The sequence below is a fragment of the Trichomycterus rosablanca genome, chromosome 9 (assembly GCF_030014385.1).
Source record: "Trichomycterus rosablanca isolate fTriRos1 chromosome 9, fTriRos1.hap1, whole genome shotgun sequence".
Lineage (NCBI taxonomy): Eukaryota > Metazoa > Chordata > Actinopteri > Siluriformes > Trichomycteridae > Trichomycterus > Trichomycterus rosablanca.
This window is the reverse complement of record NC_085996.1, coordinates 21,901,585-21,922,531: the sequence shown is the minus strand read 5'-3', so window position 1 is coordinate 21,922,531 and position 20,947 is coordinate 21,901,585. Positions and strand designations below refer to the sequence as shown.

Below are 20,947 nucleotides of genomic sequence, written 5' to 3'. Positions count from 1 at the left end.
ATTTTGGGTATGGGTTTAGGCAAAACAAAAAAGTCATGGTAGCTGCCCCATGCTCTATAGACAGGAGAAAACAAAAACAGTGAAATGGTGAAGAATTTTAAATGAAATAAAAAAAAAAAAGATGCATTTGATTGTTTTTTGATGCCCCAAACTTTAAGCTTTACCCAAGAAAGGATAGCTTTCTTGGAAATCACTGACATTCCCTTTATATATTTGGAAGCAGGACAAAATTCTGTATGGTATATTCCTGCCAGAGCCACCCTAACGCAGATCAGAATGAAGCAGGTATTAAAATGAATAAGTAATTAAGTTCATTGTTAATGCGAGAAAGCACATCAATTCCACCTCAAATTCACAATCAGCCCCCCTCTCGACTTTTTCCTCTATCCCTCTTTTCTCTTTCTCTGTTTTCAAGGTCTTATCAGGCCTGTCAGACTCATTTTAGCTGCATGGGGAGGGTGGGAGGGCTGGGAGGTCTTCCCCTTCGATTAAAAAAAGTAAAAAAAGATCTGCAAAAAGAAACCAGAGAGCCTTGCTACTCCACATCTGGAAACAGTTAGGCTAAAATGTACTCAGAGCCTACTGACAGAGCGACAGAACAGCCCTCATACCACACAAACAATTATGAAAGAGAGAGAAAGATAGCTTGGTTTACATTTCTGAGTTTGTGAAGTGAATGCTTTGGTTTTAGAAGATTTTGTCAATGCAAGCTTTTTTGTTGTACCTGAACCGGTTTATAATTACATGGAAGAACTGTATGTTCTGTCCTGGTTAGCTTAGGTGTTTCTTTTGGGTTACAGATCTACTAAATAAATGCATTGTCCACCTCGAAGCTGGCATGATAAACAGCTACAGGGCTTTAAAGATATATAATTACTGTACTGTTGATGGGTAAACATTGGTGGGTTGGTGCTGGACATCCAATTTTAAGACTTGGGCCCTTTACACATATTACTCATCTTATAATAGTAATTTTAAAATGTATACAGCCTGGTCCAGGGTATTCCTGAATGACATGAAGTAATGGCTATTTCCAGCATAGTAATGAGCCATGTCACAAAGCACAAATCATCTCAAAAGGGATTCCATAAACATGGACAGTGGTAGCCTAGTGGGTAGTGGGTTTGGGCTATCAATTGTTAGGTTGAGAGTTTGAATCCCAGCTTTGCCATGTACCCACTGTTGGGCCCTTGAGCAAGGCCCTTAATCGTCTTTGCTTCAGGGACTTCGGACGATGACCCTGAACCTGTCCTCTGACCCCAGCTTCCAAACAAGTTGGGATATGTGAAAAAAGAATTTAATTGTACTGTGCACCTGTATATGTACAGTGGGGCCAAAAAGTATTTAGTCAGCCACTGATTGTGCAGGTTCTCCTACTTAGAAAGATGAGAGAGGTCTGTAATTTTCATCATAGGTACACTTCAACTATGAGACAAAATGAGAAAAAAAAAATCCAGGAAATCACATTGTAGGATTTTTAAAGAATGTATTTGTAAATTATGGTGGAAAATAAGTATTTGGTCAATAACAAACAAGCAAGATTTCTGGCTCTCACAGACCTGTAACTTCTTCTTTAAGAAGCTCTTCTGTCCTCCACACGTTACCTGTATTAATGGCACCTGTTTGACATCGTTATCTGTATAAAAGACACCTGTCCACAGCCTCAAACAGTCAACCATGGCCAAGACCAAAGAGCTGTCGAAGGACACCAGGAAGAAAACTGTAGACCTGCACCAGGCTGGGAAGAGTGAATCTACAATAGGCAAGCAGGTTGGTGTGAATAAATCAACTGTAGGAGCAATTGTAAGAAAATGGAAGACATACAAGACCAAAATCTCCCTCGATCCCGTGGGGTCAAAATGATCATGAGAACGGTGAGCAAAAATCCCAGAACTACACGGAGGGACCTGATGAATGACCTGCAGAGAGCTGGGACCAAAGTAACAAAGGCTACCATCAGTAACACACTACGCCGAGAGGGACTCAAATCCTGCAGTGCCAGGCGTGTCCCCCTGCTTAAGCCCGTACATGTCCAGGCCCGTCTGAAGTTTGCCAGAGAGCTTATGGATGAGAATATCATGTGGTCAGATGAAACCAAAATGGAACTTTTTGGTAAAAACTCAACTCGTCGTGTTTGGAGGAGGAAGAATGCTGAGTAAACACCATACCTACTGTGAAGCATGGGGGTGGAAACATCATGCTTTGGGGCTGTTTTTCTGCAAAGGGGACAGGACGACTGATCCGTGTTAAGGGAAGAATGAACGGGGCCATGTATCGTGAGATTTTAAGCCAAAACCTCCTTCCATCAGTGAGAGCATTGAAGATGGACCGTGGCTGGGTCTTCCAGCATGACAATGATCCCAAACACACCGCTCGGGCAACGAAGGAGTGGCTCCGTAAAAAGCATTTCAAGGTCCTGGAGTGGCCTAGCCAGTCTCCAGACCTCAACCCCAGAGAACATTTGTGGAGTTCGTGTTGCCCAGCGACAGCCCCAAAACATCACTGCTCTAGAGGAGATCTGCATGGAGGAATGGGCCAAAATACCAGTTACAGTGTGTGCAAACCTGGTGAAGACTTACAGGAAACGTTTGATCTCTGTCATTGCCAACAAAGGTTATGTTACAAAGTATTGAGTTGAACTTTTGTTATTGACCAAATACTTATTTTCCACCATAATTTACAAATAAATTCTTTAAAAATCCTACAATGTGATTTCCTGGATTTTTTTTCTCATTTTGTCTCTCATAGTTGAAGTGTACCTATGATGAAAATTACAGACCTCTCTCATCTTTCTAAGTAGGAGAACTTGCACAATCAGTGGCTGACTAAATACTTTTTGGCCCCACTGTATATATGACAACTAAAGGCATTCTGTTCTATTCTGTGACGATGAATTGGGTGTTTTTCAATAGACTTTCCTGTCACCAGATCCAAATTCAGATCAGAACAATTCGAATAGTGATCTTCTCAGCATGAATGTGCATTTAGTAGTTACAAGTTGCTGTATGTCTATATTTGACCCACTATGTTTTCAAAAACAAGGGTTTTAGAAAACAAAAACATACAATTACTTAATTCCATAAAGTTTTTAATTGGAGGAAAAATATGTGTTTCAGTCATTTCATTACATAAACAATCTGTTGCTGAAATCCTAAATGATGTACTACCAGCATGTATTTTTTTACTGTAGCTGTACATCCACACTTGATAAAGTACTGGATTTCTGGACTTGCATTAAACTTAGACTTAATTCTGGATTATTATGATTTAATGTTCTTGGTTCTCCTTTAAGACTGGGGTTTTGACCTGGAAATTTAAATATGGTACATAAATACTACCACAATTTATTTGGGAAGCATAGGTTAAAGCTACAATAAATTGAATCATTAGTGGTGGCATTTTCTGGGACTGTTCAGAATCTAACTTTGAGTTGACTTGTAGTTAGGGACATTGTATTTGATTTGGATGTGGAGTTGTGATGATTTTGTCTCGACCTTTAGAGCTGCTGAATTGATGCTTTATTTGGAACTGAAATAAAAGGACTTGACTGTACACACTCGGAGAAATATTTGTTCAGAGCATGTTTCATCCTACAGACCTTTTTTAATGAGGCACTTAGAATTGATGCTCTGTCATGATGTGGGAGAGCCCTCTTGGGTTTATGCCTCAGTAAAAAAGCACATTTGTGGGGCCCTCATTAATTTATCATTCATCTTTATTAATACCTATAATAATTTAATACTTACAATAACTATAGCACGTTTACAGCAGGTTATGCTCGACCACAGTGGTGTACATACAGAACAATATGAGGTCAGTTTATCATTGATGCACAGTGACTTCCTTGTTGTGTGGTACAGTACTGATGTAAGCTGGAGGATGTGGATAGCTGGAGGCATATGTGATGCACAGATAACGCTTTAACTGAATTGTAAATATGAAGTCAGTTAAGAGAGTGTTTAAGGATGGCATGTGATGTCATTGAGTTTGATTTAATTAGTTTCCAGGAGTCCTAGAGATAATTGAATCTATTATCAGTGACACATGTATTAATATACACTGATCAAAGGTACTGGACAAGTAATCAGAAGGTTGCTGGTTCAAACCCCATCACTGCCAGGTTACCACTTTTGGGCCCTTGAGCAAGGCCCTTTACCCTCAATTGCTTAGATAAATTAAATCCGTATTGCTTTGGATAAAAGTGTCTGCTAAATGGCGAAAATGTAAATGTAAAGGGTAACATTCTCATTTATGGTATTAAACAAACCCCAAGGCCAAAGAGCTTTTTAAATGTGCCACGCAAGTGTTTACATGCACCAATGAAGTCTGGATTAGGTTAAATAATTCCTGTTGGCTTTCATGGTACCCATTAAACCTGACTGTGAATGTTTGGTTAAGTAAAGCCAGCTATCTTAAAGAAAGGCTGCTTTGTGGTGTAGCCCTCAAGTGTCTGTGAGCATCTTCTACACCTTAGCCTATCCTGTGATATGGGAGGGAAGGAACTGGTTATTTAAAAAAAAAGGAAATTGCGGAGAGTCTGCTCTTTCACCAAGGACACTGTTAACTGGTGTCTGTCAACTGATACTCGGAGCTCGTATTGCTATTGGTTTTTTAAAAATGAAAATAAAATGTCATCAGTGTAATAAAAGTGCATCAGTAGTTCTTTTCATTTTGTCTTCATTCACACTTTTCTCTGTGTTTCCTCCTACAGGAACGCAGAACAGTTACAGCAGCTCCACAATCAGGTCCTACTAGAGCAGCAAGAGGCAGCCAAGTGGCAGCAAGTACAGCAGCACCAGCCTGATCAGCAAGCCTCGCCAATTCCCCAGCAACCACCCCAGGACCTCCCACCCCCATCCCCGCCTCTTCCCCCACCCCCCTCCTTCAAGGAGTTAGAACGCAGCACCATGCAAACCAGCACATTTAACTACGCCCGACCAAAGCAGTTTATTGCTGCCCAGACTCCCAGCAGCCCCAGCACTGCGTCGGTGAGCTACTCGACCCAGTCCTCCACGTCATCAAGCTCTGGCCTGGCATCACCGCTCTCACCCTCCACAACCCATAAGCCATTCGGTCGTGTCACTTTGCCTCCTTTCCAGCCACCACCTAAAGGAGGCAGTGGGGAGTCACCTGGCTCACCCTCATTCCCCCCACCTCCTCCACCTTTTCTCAGCTCCAGCACAGTCACCTCCCCTTGTGGCCCACCTCAGGACTTCCCCCCACCACCCCCGCCCCCTCCACCACCTGTTACAAGTCCCACCCGCTCCGATAGCTCATCTCAATTCAGTCCTAAGCCCCAATCGCCTGCTGGGTTTTTAGTGTCTGTGCTGCCAACCACACCTTCAGCCCCAACAGTCAATGCACTAGGGCTCCCTAAAGGAAATGGCATAGTGTGAGTATCCTAAACAACTACTTCATTCTTTATTTTTTACTGTTGAAAATGTGTTTTTGTGGGTTGTAAAATTAAATCATTATACACACAGTTTTAGCTAATGTTAATGCCCTTAATGCAGTGCCATGCATTCTAAATTTAATGTAATATTACATATATATGACTTCATTATGCATTAGCACATCAGGTAAAAAGCATATTGTGATTTGTATTGTTCCCATGGACTCCTGCAGCTGAACCACTGCTTTTGGATGGAAGATCATGTTTATATTCCTATAAAGATTATTTATAGTGATCAGAGATCTTTACATAAACAGAATGGAATGTTTGTGAACACTCTCTATGTGTGATTATGCGAGCTAAAACAAAAGGACTGTGCAAACTGCCAGTTAGTATAAGTATACATCGAAAAACTTTAAATGAAGAATTCCGAGTATTCAGTATTAAATGAACTAATTGTTGAACTGAATGAATATATAATAAATGATATGATTCCATTGAAAATACATTAAACATAAATATGAATGCAGTTTTAGTTTTCCTTTAGGGCAGGGCTAAGTTTTTCTAATAGTCCTTTGTATTTATTCAATTGTGTTTTCTGCTGTTGGGTAACAGCGGGCTTCCACGGAAGACCAACCGCACTCCGCGTATCGCCTCTGACTCTGAGATCCAGGACTCGAAAGATGCTGTCATTCATGACCTGGAGAGGAAGCTGCGCTTCAGAGAGGAACGTGTTAGCAACGGCCAACAGGTAGGCATCTGTGGGTGTGTGTGGCTATGAACATGGATGGTTCACTTTAAAAGGAGGGTAGGTAAACTCATCAGTAATACTAATCAACAAAACACAACAATATGTATTTATATATTACAACAAAGCTGGGCTGGGTTTTGCCAGATGCGTAAATTTACAGTGAAATGGAATCAACCCCATTCCGTACAAATTGGAAAGCAAGAAAAAGAATATTTTAATGTATTGTATTTTGTAAATATAAACAAATATTGAAATGACACCTGGTAAATGCAATGTACTACATATGGGATAAATTTACAAGAGAGTAGTGAGGCCTGCTATGTTGTACAACTTGGAAGTAGTGGCACAAGACAGGAGAGGAGCTGGAGGTAGCAAATATGAAGATGCTGCAATTCTTGTGGGGAGTGACAAGGATGGACGAGATCATATTTATTTGAGGGACATTGCAGGTAGGTTTTTTTTCGAGACAAAGGGAGGTGAGATTGATCTGGTCTGAGCTTGTGGATGGCCAAAGAGGAGGTTTATAGATGCAATGAGGAAGGACGTGCAGGTGGTCGGTCTAACAAAGAAAGATGTTTAGGACAGGGCAAGATGGTGCCCTAATGGGAGCAGCCGAAAGAAGAAGAAGTAACTAGTAGAAATAGTAGGACCTTATTGTCCTCACCATATGGAATAAGAACACACTTTGATGGGATATTTAGTCTTGCTATTGTTGTTGTGTAGCTTTACAGCTGGAACCTTTCAAATCCTTAAACATGAAATAATCAAATATTTAAAAATACATTAACTTCAAGGTTTCCTCAGAAAGCTGTCACCTATCCAGTATTTAATGCAGGGTATTTTCTGGTCCATTTAATATGTGTGTTCCACACTAAAACCCATTTTCAAATTAAAACCCTAAACACTTACCCAGCATGATCACTAATAGTTCATGCAGTTCTGCAGTCATCACATTAGATTGAGGTCATTAAAATGTGCGTCTTGGGGAATCTTACATACTAACCCAGCTTCCTCCTATTAATCCTGCCTGCTTCCAGAGGTTAACCTATGAGGAGAAGATGGCTCGAAGGCTGCTGGGGGCTGACAACGCCGCCACAGTGTTTAACACCCAGCAAACCGACGAGGATCCAGCTACGCAGGTAGGATTTTGCACGAATACTGATGCACTGTATGTTATGACTGGCATATGCATTGGCATATGTGTGTTTCATATTAAACTGTGTATGTAAATTGCTGTCTGTGGGTTATACGGCATGTCGGTCTCTCAGAGGAATTAATGGTGCAATGAGCTGGAGTAATTCCATAAAAAGCTGATGTTAGATTGGGAAGTCTCTTTCATACTGTGTCCTGAAAGCACTGGCTTCGTCATGCCACATCCACAATGTAATCCATAAAAACTGCTATTAAAATCTCTGTTTTGGAATAAAGGTGCACATTAAACACAGATTTATGTGAAAACTAAGTTGACCTGCTTTATATATTTTGAATGGGTCTTAATAGTCACTACTTGTTTTGTGTAAAAATATACAGTCATGCAGGCAGTTTTGATCAGAGAGGAAGGTCTTGGCACCACATTAGTCTACATTATGCACACTAACGTTCAGTGTGATCAGCTGAAAATGTGGTGAGCTTAAACAAGGGCGTGATAGAATTGTAAACAAAGTGAAGGAATGGTTAGTCTCTCAAGCAGTCAGTGAATGCTTTGCTTCAGGAGAATTACACTACTACAACTAAGCAGCAAGCAAGATAGATATGTGTTTTTTATATATGCACCCTCTCACTGAGCACTTTATTAGGTATACCTGTCTAGTACATACATTCATTGATTTTTGAAGCTATACATACCATACAGATGAACGTTGCAGGTTTACAACCACTGACTGTAGCCCATCTGTCGCTTTGTACACCCCAATCGTCAGTCAGATGAGGTTTGGTTGGCAGACAATTCTCTTTATTGTGCTGCAGTTGTAAATGCTGGGAGGAGAATAAAGTTCCAATCAAAAATATCAAGCCAACAGCATCATGTGATCAGAAAGTGTTTATTGCTAGATAAATAAATAGTAGAACATTAACACTGAGTGCTAACAAGGTAGGTGCTCCTTATAAAAAAAGCCAATACGTTTAAACAGTATAAGTCCAAGTTTTTGATTAGCTTAGAAGCTTAGTATTTAGGCAGATTGGAACCTGGTATCTACACAGTCATGATTGGCTTTGTTTGCGGGGAAGGGTTTAGTGTGGGGTTGGCCGAATCCCTGTAATAGATTGGCGCCAAGTCCAGGGTATTCCTGACTTGTGCCCAGTGTTTTCTGGAACCGGGCTTGAATTTCACTTTTTCTATCAGAATTACTTCAAACTTCAAAAACTTTTGCAGAGTAAAGCTTTATGATTGTCAGGAATCATTTTAATAAATACACTTCTTATGTAGGTTTAGCTACTATATTAACTAGTTTAGAGCCAAATTGCCCCCCTCTTTATTCCTCTTAATCGAATTCCCTTGCAGCATACCCCACCCTCGCATTAAGGAGAGCAGCAGAATGTGCATATGTATCTACAGTATTTCTTAAACTGTTTTAAATTACAATGGATTCACATAGTGTATATGTGTACAGTATATGTTTTGAAAAATGAACTATACAATTAAATTCTATTCATGAAGAATGTTCACTGTGGCCATGCTGTTTGCTCTGCTAAAATTTAGCCAAAGTTGTATGTGTTTTATGTTGTGGTACAGCATATTAAATATTGCTATGCAGCGAGGATGTGACAGCAGTATGTATAATACTCCATTTGAATTCCAGCCACAAGGATGCATAAACATTTATGGATGAGACGGATGTGATGTCCTCAGAAAGAGACAAACTCCTCTGTTTGTTCTGTTTTTTCCTACAGGAAAGCAGCTCAGCTGATTCAGAATTTGAGCCTCAAAAGGTTATTTAACCTGCTCCTCTTCCCTGTTTTTCTCTTTGATCCATTCACTCTTTCCATTGGTCACCCTCTGTGCTTGGTGTTGCTATGCTCACTGGTTCTCACTGGTTTCTTCACACTAATCAAAGCCCATAATGTCAAAATCAAAGTCAGTCTTTTAAAATAAAATTACTTAATAAAACAGATTTTTCTGTGAGCCCATATACACCGATCAGCCATAACATTAAAAATGCTAATGGAGTTTTTTAAAACACCTTACTGTCTTTTCTGGACAGACAATAGTCCACCAACCAAAAATATATCCAGCCAACAGCGCCCCGTGGGCAGCGTCCTGTGACCCTCGATGAAGGTCTAGAAGATGACCAACTCAAACAGCAGCAATAGATGAGCGATCATCTCTGACTTTACATCTACAAGGTGGACCAACTAGGTAGGAGTGTCTAATAGAGTGGACTATGAATGGACACGGTATTTAAAAACTCCAGCAGTGCTGCTGTGTCTGATCCACTCATACCAGCACAACACACACTAACACACCACCACCATGTCAGTGTCACTGCAGTGCTGAGAATGATCCACCACCTAAATAATACCTGCTCTGTAGTGGTATTAGGCTAAAAAGATATGTAGAGAAATAGATGGACTACAGTCAGTAATTGTAGAATTTCAAAGTGCTTCTATATGGTAAGTGGAGCTGATAAAATGGACAGTGTGTAGAAACAAGGAGGTGGTTTTAATGTTAGGGCTGATCAGTGTATCAGTGTATATGGGTATACAAACTGGGAAAAGATGGGCTTTGATACTACAGCTGTCTCCTTTGGAGGAAACTTTCAAACTATGGTGGTGCTGGGAAACAAAATTATAACTAAATGCAAAAAAAGGTCTGTCTGCAAATCTTTTTGTATCTGTGCAAGGTCTATAGGCAGAGCGGAGAATAGAAATGGATGTAAATGGAAAAGAAAATAGTCTATTCAGAAACAAAAGTGGTGCCGGGTCAATGGATGGTGTGTTTTTGCACATGCACGTGTCTGTCTGGTGCAGCTGTGCCCTAAAACGTATAATTATCATTGTGATGTGTCATCAGCACACATTCTCCAGCTGTTTAGAGAGTAGCATGGTGAGTATAAAAATTAAACCAGGAACTTAAGGCTCAGCAAAAGGCTTCGTAAAATTATACTTTGTCCCGACCACAGTTTTTTTCTTTCTTTCTGGATATTCCCCCTTTATCTCCCAACTTAGTCATTCCCAATTTCAGCAAAGCTGCCGGTGCTTGCACAATTCCCGATCTGATCAAAGAGAGCTGGATCATCACACGCTCCCTCTGTCCAATCTGTGGTCACCTGCCAGTGTTAGGTTCCCACACAGAGCCATGAGAATTGTCTTTGTGAGGTTGCCCTGCCAGGTCGGTGACTTGCAGGATTTTGGAATGTGGGAGGAAAACTGAACACTCGAAAAGTAGACCAAGCAAGCATGTGCTGAAACCTTAGGTGAAGTTTGAAATGTGTTCAAGACCCTGGATCTGTATGGCATGCACACACTACCTGCTACACCACCATGCTGCCGAAGTGTGATTTAGTTACTTTACAGTCAAGCTCCTTTTTAATGTTCTGTCCACCCATGTAGGTTATTAAGTTCAATGTATGAAATCGGCCGTGTTTCTGTGCTCTTCACTCTCACATTTCTTTTCACATTTCACTTCAGTCAAATTTCTGCACTTTACAGACTCACAATGACTTGTCCATATGTTGCGGTGCTGTAAAAAACCACAGCATACGTAGCTCCTTATCCTTTATTTTTGGCTTTCACCACAGGAGTATAAAGTGTCAAGCTTCGAGCAGCGGCTGATCAGCGAGATCGAGTTCCGACTGGAGCGCTCTCCTGTGGAGGAGAGCGACGACGACATCCAGCATGATGAGGATCCGCTGGCTGACTGTGTGGCTCCATTCTTTGATCAAAAACTAAAACACTACAAAGTTTTTGAAGGCATGTCTGTCACCTTCAGCTGCAAGGTCATCGGAGACCCCAAGCCAAAGGTTAGAAGTCGGATCCTGGATTGTTTTTGCTGTTGGCTTTCTAATAAACTACTTGAAAATACAGAATGAAAGGGAAATCTAGTTCAAGAGAGCAAAACAGAGGTTGTTTATGGATTGGATTTAAAGACGAGGTTTGTTTGCTGCTTACAAGGCAGTGCTGAGATTCTTGCCATATATGGCAGTGGCTGTCATTCTCCTACAGACACAAACTTACACATTTACTTTCCCCTTTCTTGTTTTTGTTCTGGCTACTGGACGCTATGTAACAGCTGGTTGAGTCCCAGAAAAAGCTTTTACTCAGATATTTGGTGGAAAAACATAATACTCCATAAAGTTCACATCTTCTTCCTTTCTACATGTATAGGTGTACTGGTTCAAAGACGGAAAACAGATCTCAAAACGGAGCGAACACTACCGCATCAGTCGAGACCCAGATGGAACCTGTTCCTTGCACACAGCTGCTGCCTCTCTCGATGATGATGGAAACTACACAGTCATGGCTGGCAACCCTGGGGTAAACACACATTATTATTTGAATTTACAAACACAACTTCTAGAAATATCTACCACTCTTATATCTGCCCATCAGTGGAGATTGACCACCCCAGGACCTCAAAGACCAGTCATTACCTTGGTTGTTGTATACACATGGACAAATGCTTTTCTTTGATACTTATAAGTGCACATTAATTAGAGGTATACCTGATAAATTAAACTCAAACTCAATTTACAGCTCAATAAGGAAATAAAAAGTTAACAGCTGTGATGTTGCAGCTGTTGAGGTTAGAAACACACAGCCACAATACAAACAGTGGAACCCTAGTGGGTAGAGCTTTGGGCTATCAGTCGGGAGATTGTCGGTTTAAATCCAGGCTCTACTACGCAGCCACTGTTGGGCCCTTGAGCAAGGTCCTTAACCCAGTCTGCTCCAGGGGTGCCGTACAATGGCTGACCCTGCACTCCGATTCCACCTACCAAACAAGCTGGGATATGCAGAAAAGAATTTCATTGTACTGTATAACTGTATATGTTTATATGACAAATTAAGGCGTTCTATTCTATCAAATTCAACTAATTTTGAGACGCACCCTTTAAGTTATTATTGAATGAAATGGTATACTTTTATTTTTCCACCGCCCACAAAATGTCATCAACCTTCCTTCTTTGCTCCAAAGTCGAGTTCTGATGACAGTGTCTACTTTAGGTGCTTTTGATTGTGGAAAGTATTTAGCATGGGCACTAAGTTTAACTTTAATATATTATCAGCCTCATACAATAAAAAGTACTATACAGTTTAATATGCTATTCTAACATCAATAGGAAAGCCAACATGTGGCTGCTAATAATACGCTCCCTCTTTTGCTTGTTCTTAGGGCAGGGTGAGCTGCACTGGTAGGATGATGGTACAGGCAGTAAACCAACGAGGACGGAGCCAGCGTGCCACACCTGGCCACATGCGCAGGTAAACAAGAGCCTTTGTACAAAGCAAGCACCTATCTATTATCCAAGCTGGCCTGTAACAGCAGGCATCGTCTCATTTTCTGTGCTGTCATTCATGAGGTCATGATTAAGTCACGTTTGTTTGATCTCTGACCAATCCCTGACCTCAGCATAGCTTTTATTTGTAATAGATTTGCTTTCTTATAGGCTGTAGAAACACTGTAATTCTCTCTAGGTGTAAGCAGGTGTGAATAAGTGGGTATGTGAATTTCCTGCAATCGAGAGTAGAGTGCTAAAGGGTTTCTTAAATTAAACAACAGTATAAGGATAAAACAGAGTGTACTGTGATCATCTGAAAAGTGGTTTATAGTTGACAGGAAACAAACTTTTGCACATTTATTACATTATTGCTGTTTTTATTATTCTATTAATACTAATTTTCCCTTGATCTTCTGTTGTTGTACTTAACTACCCATATGGGCTGTACCTAACACACACACCCCTGTGATGTGTGTGTAGTAGCCGCCCTTTTCTTTTTACCTGCTCCAGGCGAGTTCACACATCATTATTGTTTACAGAGAGTCATACATTTCTCCTTATTATTCACCATCTCTATACAGGCACCACCGACCAGGCAGCAGAAACCACATAGTCAATGTCTGTGTAGGTGCCCAACCGACTGATAGCAGAGCTGAGATTCAAACTCGAGAGCTGGTGATCTAGGCAGTGGTGGGCTAGCTTGTCAGACCGCTGCATCCCAGAGTGCATACTATTGTTGTTTTCAACATAAAAATGCAATGTGGCATGTACAATCCAGCTAATAAATACATAAATTGCACACTAAAATTGGCATTAAATTAAATATTTAGGGTTGTTTCACATATCTTTTGCAATGGGTTGGACACCACTGGTTAAATATCATGTTTTAGTAAAAAATTTAGGTTTTTATTGCTAAATTGCTGAGCTTTGTCAAAGGCATATTTATAATCAGCTGTAAAAAGTTTCATTATTGGAAGGTTTTGGCAAGTTTTCTCAATAAATACTTATTAGTTGTTGGTTGTTTTGCCTTCTTAATGCTCATAAGAAGTATTTCTCTTTCCTCTTTGACAGAGCTCGCTCCAGATCCAGGGATGGTGCAGAGGAGAATGAGAACATTCAAGAGCGCCACTTCCGTCCTCACTTTCTACAGGCTCCTGGTGACCTAATTGTTCAAGAGGGCAGACTGTGTCGCATGGACTGCAAGGTAATGCTCCTTTTACCCCTGAACAGAAACTTGAAACTTCTCATTGGAAAAGGCTTAAAACAGGTTATTTCCTTTGTTTTCGCTGTCAGTGCAACTGTAAGTGGAAATTATGTAAATTAAATTTAGCCTAGCGAAAACTGCAACTGAGAAACTTTAAATTGGTTCATTGTACTTAACTAGCAAAATTCTTTGCTGACCACACGTGGTAAACTAGCCTTGACATATTGCTGCATGGGAATTATGGGTCTAGAATTTGTTGCTTTTCCTAATTCTGTGTTGATTTGTTTTAGTATGATATTGTACATATTTCAGGGGTGCTCCGTTGGCACAGCAGTCACCTTAGCACACCACTGCAGAGTGTTTGAAGTCCACAAACACAATTGGCTGTGTTTGAGGGAGGGAAGGGTGGAAAGTGTCTCTTCCCACCGCGATGTTCAATCTCCTGGACTGGTCTGGTTGTCTGTGCAGGGGAGGGGGCACATTGAGCATAGCATGGCTCTCCGTATACGAGTGGGAACAAACACTGGCAGGTGATAAGAAGCGGACGCAGATTGGATCAGATTAGGGGTCGTACAAGCAGCAGCGGATTCACAATCAATAATTGGAAATGAGTAGATTAGGAGATAAAGAAGGAAAATCCTTTTTTGCCCTACTGTTTTCAGGATCTAACAGCAAAACCTGTTTATTCTCATTTCTGTTTAAGATTTTTAAAATGTCATTTATGCCAACTGTAATATCACTGTAAAACAACACACATACAGCATGAAACAACAAATGATGGCAAAGTGCAACACAATTTATTTCCTGCCTTTTACGTTGTTCCAATTTGGATATACTAAAAATTTCTGGGCCCTCTGGCAACCTCTGCCAGTTGCATTTACATTTACATATACATTTTCAGCATTTAGCAGACGCTTTTATCCAAAGCGACTTACAGTACAGTGACAGTGCATTGTCTAAGCAATTGAGGGTTAAGGGCCTTGCTCAAGGGCCCAACAGTGGCAACCTGGCAGTGGTGGGGCTTGAACCAGCAACCTTTGGATTACTAGTCCAGTACCTTAATCGCTAGGCCACAACTGTCCCCTGCACAAGTGCAGACCTTCTCCAACAAGTGTGTCAGTGATTTCTCAACACAGGCCAACAGTGGATTCATACATATGCTTTTACATGTACAGAGAACCACACTAATCTATGGTCACCTCAACCAGACAGAAGGAATTGCTTTTGCAAGAGATAATTTGGTAATTCACTTGATCACGTTAGCTCATTACGTTATTTTTTAAGTTTTTTAGGTATATTTGGGTGGACTTTTGGTTTATGTTTAATGTTTTGAAGCAGAGCTTTAGATTCCATGGTGAAACTATTGAGAAACAGTGCTAGTACGGTTAACTCTGTGCTTGTGCGTTAGGTCTATAGCTAAACAAATTCATGGTTTGTGTATTGTGTGTGCAATGTCTGGGAAACGTTTCCTCCCAGTACATTCCACATTGAACAGGGAAAAAGAAATCAGTGTGCAGCCTAGATGTTTCAGCACCTCTTCGATGATAAATGACTTTCAGTGAAAGCAGAGAATGGTGGAAATCTTCTCCACAACTTTTGATTCACTCTAGTTTTTAACCATCTCGTCCAAAATATTTGCTTTGTTTGGAACAGCTCTCTTGTTAAATCTTTAGTTTTGCCATCCACTCACTACTCTATTTCACTTTAGTTCCATGCCTCTTTTGGAAGTTATTTTTCTTACCCTCTCTCCTCTGTCTGATATTCATTACTGTAAAGTAATACAGTTCCACAGAGGGAAGTACAGTCCTTTAATCAGAAGCATAACTGCCTGCCTAATACATTCCTTTATACAAAGATGCTACTGTGGATTTCCAGATTTGTTTCCTGGGGCACTACAGTTCCAAACTTTCCAGGCCAAACATGTCCCTCTGTGCAGGGGGTGTCTCTTATGCTGAGCATTTATTCCACATTGAGGCAGGCTCCACACAGGGTGGAGAAAGGATTCTGCCTATCCATGACATTTCTGGGGGCAATGTTTGCAGTTCCCATGTCCTCACTAATCCGACCAAGCCGATGTTTCTTGGTTTCTTGGTTGATCTCGAGGCCACTTTTACCAGGGTCAAGACTGGCGTTTTGACACATGACAAGGCCGTACCACCTGAGCCGAGCTTTCTGCATCCTCACGCTTATCTATGCCCTGACATTTACATTTATGACCTGATCAAACCTTGTCAGCCCCAGGAACCAGCAGAACATCTCCACACCGTGCAGGGCTTGTTCGTGTTTGGTGGAGTCGGGCCAGCACTCAGATCCACAGAATGCCACTGGTCAAACCACAGTCTTGTAGATCTTCGCCTTGAGGAAGTTTGGCATCTTCTAGTTGCAAAAACAGGAGACTGACAATGATTGGCAAATCATGACATCAAATCAAAGCAGTTTTTCTTTCTCCACAACCATTTGCTGACGCACAAATGCCATACATACAAAGTTTTTACACTAAGACTCACTGACTAAAATAGTGTTGAAGACAAATATAATACAGTTAACTTTTTTTGTCATACTTAACATGATTTGGCAGAATTACTATAATAGTTTGTGGCATGGGTGGCTCGGTGGGTAGCACTGTCGCCTCACAGCAAGAAGGTCCTGGGTTCGATCCTCTGTGTGGAGTTTGCATGTTCAAGCCGTAGCCTAGTGGTTAGGGTACTGGACTAGTAACCAGAAGGTCACTGGTTCAAGCCTCACCACTGCCAGGTTGCTGCTGTTGGGCCCTTGAGCAAGGCTCTTAACCCTCAATTGCTCAGATTGTATACTGTAATAGAACTGCTAAATGCTGAAAATGTAAATGTTCTCCCTGTGTCTGTGTGGGTTTCCTCCGGGAGCTCTGGTTTTCTCCCACAGTCCAAAAACATGCAGTCAAGTTAAGTGGAAACACTAAATTGCCCTATAGGTGAATAGGTGTGCATATGTGTGTCTGCCCTGCGATGGACTGGCGCCCACTGGTGTTACTGTGTGCCTTGCGCCCATTGAAAAGCTGGGATAGGCTTCAACACCTCCCTCGACCCTAATTGGATAAGTGGTTAAGAAAGTGAGTGAGTGAGTTTGGGGCATCATATGGTGTCAGTATTGCTCTATTACTGTTTTCAGAGTCCCAACTGCAGTGTAAGATACAGTATATCAGTATGACAAGTTCAAGAGATCTGCAGAAATTACAATTGGACATTAAAAGAACACTCTGGAACTTCTGTATATTTACCAAGGTTGGTGTAGGTTTGGAAGTGTCACATTATGGGCAATTTATCTTAGCCAGTACACCTATTGGCTACCTAAATATTTTCGGTAGATAGGAGGAAGCCTAAGTTCCCATAGGAAACCCATGTACACTTGGTGGAAATTTTTTATAGAAAATGACTAGAGGCAGGGTTTCATTCATTTGTTTTTATTTATAAGTCATTTTAATGCATAGTTGGTTTTGTGTGATTAGTGAAAATCAGCCAGCTAGAAAATCCCACTTACAGAGTAGTATTGGCTCATGGCCTCAGTCCAGAATGCTACTTCTAGAATGTCTATATTTTGTGTGTCTACCCACACAGTGGTAATATGTCCCTGGCATATCTGAGGGTGGGGTGGGTGTTAGGTTTCTGAGAGTAAATGAGGTTTGTTGACACGAGAGCTTAAGCTTTTAACAGAATCCCATTTCCCATGGGAAAACTCTTTGCCCCATCCGTCACTCAGTTCAGACAGAACACACACGTTCATACAACCACCCTGCCAGAGTTAAAAGATACAGATTGTCGACACACTTAGGAGAAAAAACAAACAATATCTTAGGAAGGTGTACAGCAACTAAGAGCTGCCAGGACAGAATTGATATGGCTTGGCGTATGTCCATATTTCACACTATTTAAAAGATGTTCCCTCAATTAAGTTGATGCAGAGGTGCTAAATATTCTGTGTTAGGCGGCTTTTACTCAATAATCGCTTTGTGATTTGTTCACCACACAGCTAGACACATATTTCTGCTTTCTGCCTAGCTTGAACACAATACACAACATTGTGGTTTATTCACATGCAGACATTTGATCAAAAACAGCAAAATAATAATGTGGTTTTATGAAACTCTACGGGTGAATTAACTAATATTGAAGAGCTATGAAGCTGCGCCACCTGAGCGGCTTTAATATTTTATATTTTAGTGGATGCTTTTATCCAAAGCAACTTACATTTGTGACCGAATACAATCCAAGTAATTGAGGGTTCAGTGCCTTGCTCCTCAACCTGGCAGTGGTGGGGCTAGAACCATCGGCCTTTGGATAACCACTGTTTGACAGTGTAAAGAAATATCAAATATGAATATGTAGTATACACCGACCAGGCATAACATTATGACCACTGACAGGTAAAGTGAATAACACTGATTATCTTTTCATCACAGCACCTGTTAGTGGGTGGGATATATTAGGCAGCAAGTGAACATTTTATCCACAAAGTTGATGTGTTAGAAGCAGGAAAAATGGGCAAGCGTACAGATTTGAGTGAGTTTGACAAGGGCCAAAGTGTGATGGCTAGGCGACTGTGTCAGAGCATCTCCAAAACTGCAGCTCTTGTGGGGTGTTCCCGGTTTGCAGTGGTCAGTATCTATCAAAAGTGGTCCAAGGAAGGAACAGTGGTAAACCGGCGACAGGGTCATGGGCGGCCAAGGCTTATTGTTGCACGTGGGGAGCGAAGGCTGGCCCGTGTGGTCCGATCCAACAGACGAGCTACAGTAGCTCAAATTACTGAAGAAGTTAATGCTGGTTCTGATAGAAAGGTGTCAGAATACACAGTGCATCACAGTGTGTTGGGTATGGGGCAGCAAAAGGGGGACCAACACAATACTAGGAAGGTGGTCTTGTATTAAACAGCTAACTCGCCTGCTATCTGTTCTTTAGGTAAGCGGTCTGCCCACACCTGATCTAATCTGGCAGCTGAACGGCGTGACAATCCGCCCAGACTCTTCCCATAAAATGCTGGTGAGGGAGAACGGAGTCCATTCGTTGATAATCGAGCCAGTCACCAACAGAGATGCGGGTGTTTATACATGCATCGCCAGCAACAGAGCCGGACAGAACTCCTTCAATCTGGAGCTGATTGTAGCTGGTACATTATATTCTTGTTCACTCTGCTTTTTAAAAGCATGCTAATTCTAAACAGATACATGAGTACACGTCAAATCCTCAGTCATCTGTGCAGCACAAACATTTATCTGTTACAGATTTTTTAAACAAAGCACCAAAACAGATTTGTTTTTTGTTGTAGCTAAAGAGATGCACAAAGCTCCCACCTTTATCGAGAAGCTCCAGAACACAAGTGTTGCCGAGGGTTATCCTGTGCGTTTGGAGTGCCGTGTTTCAGGATCCCCGTTCCCACAGATTTTCTGGAAGAGAGAGAATGAGTCCATCACTCACAACACAGACAGAATAAGGTAGTTATTTCTGCTGTAACTAATCTTAAAACAACTTAACCTCAGTGCATGTACTGGTACCAAGAATTACTGATACGGTTAACAAACAATCCCCTTATTTATTTATGTAAACATGTAAAGAAATGTGGGCATATTCCCACTAGCATGCCACACACTATTAGATTGTGCTTTATGAAGCCCACTATGGATTTTTGCTGTTTCAGCAGGTATGTTTCATTCACAAGCAGACTGAACTGCAGCACACTTCCATTTCCATAAATGGGAACTGTTGGGCCGCTGAAGTTGACGGGCTGTTCAAACAGCTACGACGTGTTTACGCAAACGATGACAAGCAAGACCTTGTAAAGAGGAGCACACACACTTAGAGTACAGCAGGGCCATCCACAAACATGACTGTTTAACATTTATAGCCTGAGCTAGGGCTTCTGTAGAACAGCGCAAAATTACACTGAAACCAGTGTGAGATGAAGTCTTTTAATGTCGACCACATCAAGAAAACAATAAAAGTGCAGTTTTATAATTAGTGGGATTGTTACATAAGATGGTAATTTGATTATGGACAGCCATTAAATTTTAACTGTGTTGTTTAAAGGACATCATTATGTAAGCTGCTTGAATGGAGTTTATTTCCTTGCAAAAAAAAATTATTTATATATAAATTATTTATATATTTATATATAGATATATAATTGGCATGTTTGTAATTTTATGACTTTGAAATTCCAAAGTCAATTAGGTTTCATGTCATGATTTTATGGGTTGGGTGGGGCAGTGGTCTATTATACTGGCCCACCAGCCGAGCATCTACATTTGGGGTAGGGTACCATTTTATGTGCCTAGTTTTGATGGTTTGAAGCCACAGCTTTTTTGCTCTGCCTACTGCTCCTCTTGGTATGTTCTCTGAAGGTGGTAGGAAACCAGACTCACTGAAGGAAGCCTGCACAGACACTGTGGAAACATTTCAAATTTCTAATAGATGGTTAATTGCCAGAAACTTCAGGATCAAACTCAGGTTGAGTTGATAAAACATGAAACTAAACTTTTATTGTGGCATAGGTGTAAAGAATGTGACTAACTTGCCTTATTTAATAACCACACTTATTGCTAAGAGGTGCATAAAACATATGCATGATTATATAAAGCAAACTATATGGGAAGGGCCATTTCCTGTTCCAGCTCTACTGTGCCTTTATGCCCAAATCAAGGTCTATAAAGACGTTGTTTGTTGTAGCCTGCTTGGGCGCTGTCCTTAACCCCACTCGGCGTCTTTCGGATAAATTGTCCGTTATGAGCTAGTTCCTCTTGTCCAACATCAGGGCCGGACCTCAATATTACTTTTTTAACCGAATGCGCACAGAAATCTTTCCAGAGCACTGGAGGCCTTATATTGTTCTTTTTAAAACAACAATTTTAAAATTGGATGGGGTCCATATATTTTTGCCAAGTATGCATTTAGTGCAACATTTGCATTTAAACCTTGACTAACAGTGCCGTGTTGTGAACTTTTCAGCATGCATCAGGACAACTTCGGCTATCTGTGCATGATTATCCAGCCAGCTTTCAAGGAAGATGCAGGCTGGTACACAGTCTCAGCCAAGAATGAAGCTGGCATCGTATCTAGCACAGCACGACTCGATATACACGGTGAGTCCATCACACATACATTCAACTCGGAGTCAAAGATTAAAAACAATGGGGT

At 41.1% G+C, this 20,947-nt stretch overlaps 1 protein-coding gene across 3 annotated transcripts in view; it reads left to right on the top strand.

The window, feature by feature from the left end:
• The window catches only part of palld (palladin, cytoskeletal associated protein), a 149,846-nt gene that overhangs the window by 125,266 nt on the left and 3,633 nt on the right, over nucleotides 1-20,947 (top strand). For 2 of the 3 annotated variants that reach the window (XM_063002066.1, XM_063002068.1), the window contains 11 exons: nucleotides 4,712-5,392; nucleotides 6,008-6,143; nucleotides 7,181-7,282; nucleotides 9,033-9,071; nucleotides 10,880-11,101; nucleotides 11,466-11,615; nucleotides 12,475-12,563; nucleotides 13,652-13,784; nucleotides 18,716-18,923; nucleotides 19,083-19,248; nucleotides 20,759-20,892. In XM_063002066.1, the coding sequence (XP_062858136.1) occupies nucleotides 4,712-5,392; nucleotides 6,008-6,143; nucleotides 7,181-7,282; nucleotides 9,033-9,071; nucleotides 10,880-11,101; nucleotides 11,466-11,615; nucleotides 12,475-12,563; nucleotides 13,652-13,784; nucleotides 18,716-18,923; nucleotides 19,083-19,248; nucleotides 20,759-20,892 (2,060 nt within the window). The remainder of the gene's footprint in view (nucleotides 1-4,711; nucleotides 5,393-6,007; nucleotides 6,144-7,180; nucleotides 7,283-9,032; nucleotides 9,072-10,879; nucleotides 11,102-11,465; nucleotides 11,616-12,474; nucleotides 12,564-13,651; nucleotides 13,785-18,715; nucleotides 18,924-19,082; nucleotides 19,249-20,758; nucleotides 20,893-20,947) is intronic. The other variant, XM_063002067.1, reaches the window with a different exon arrangement.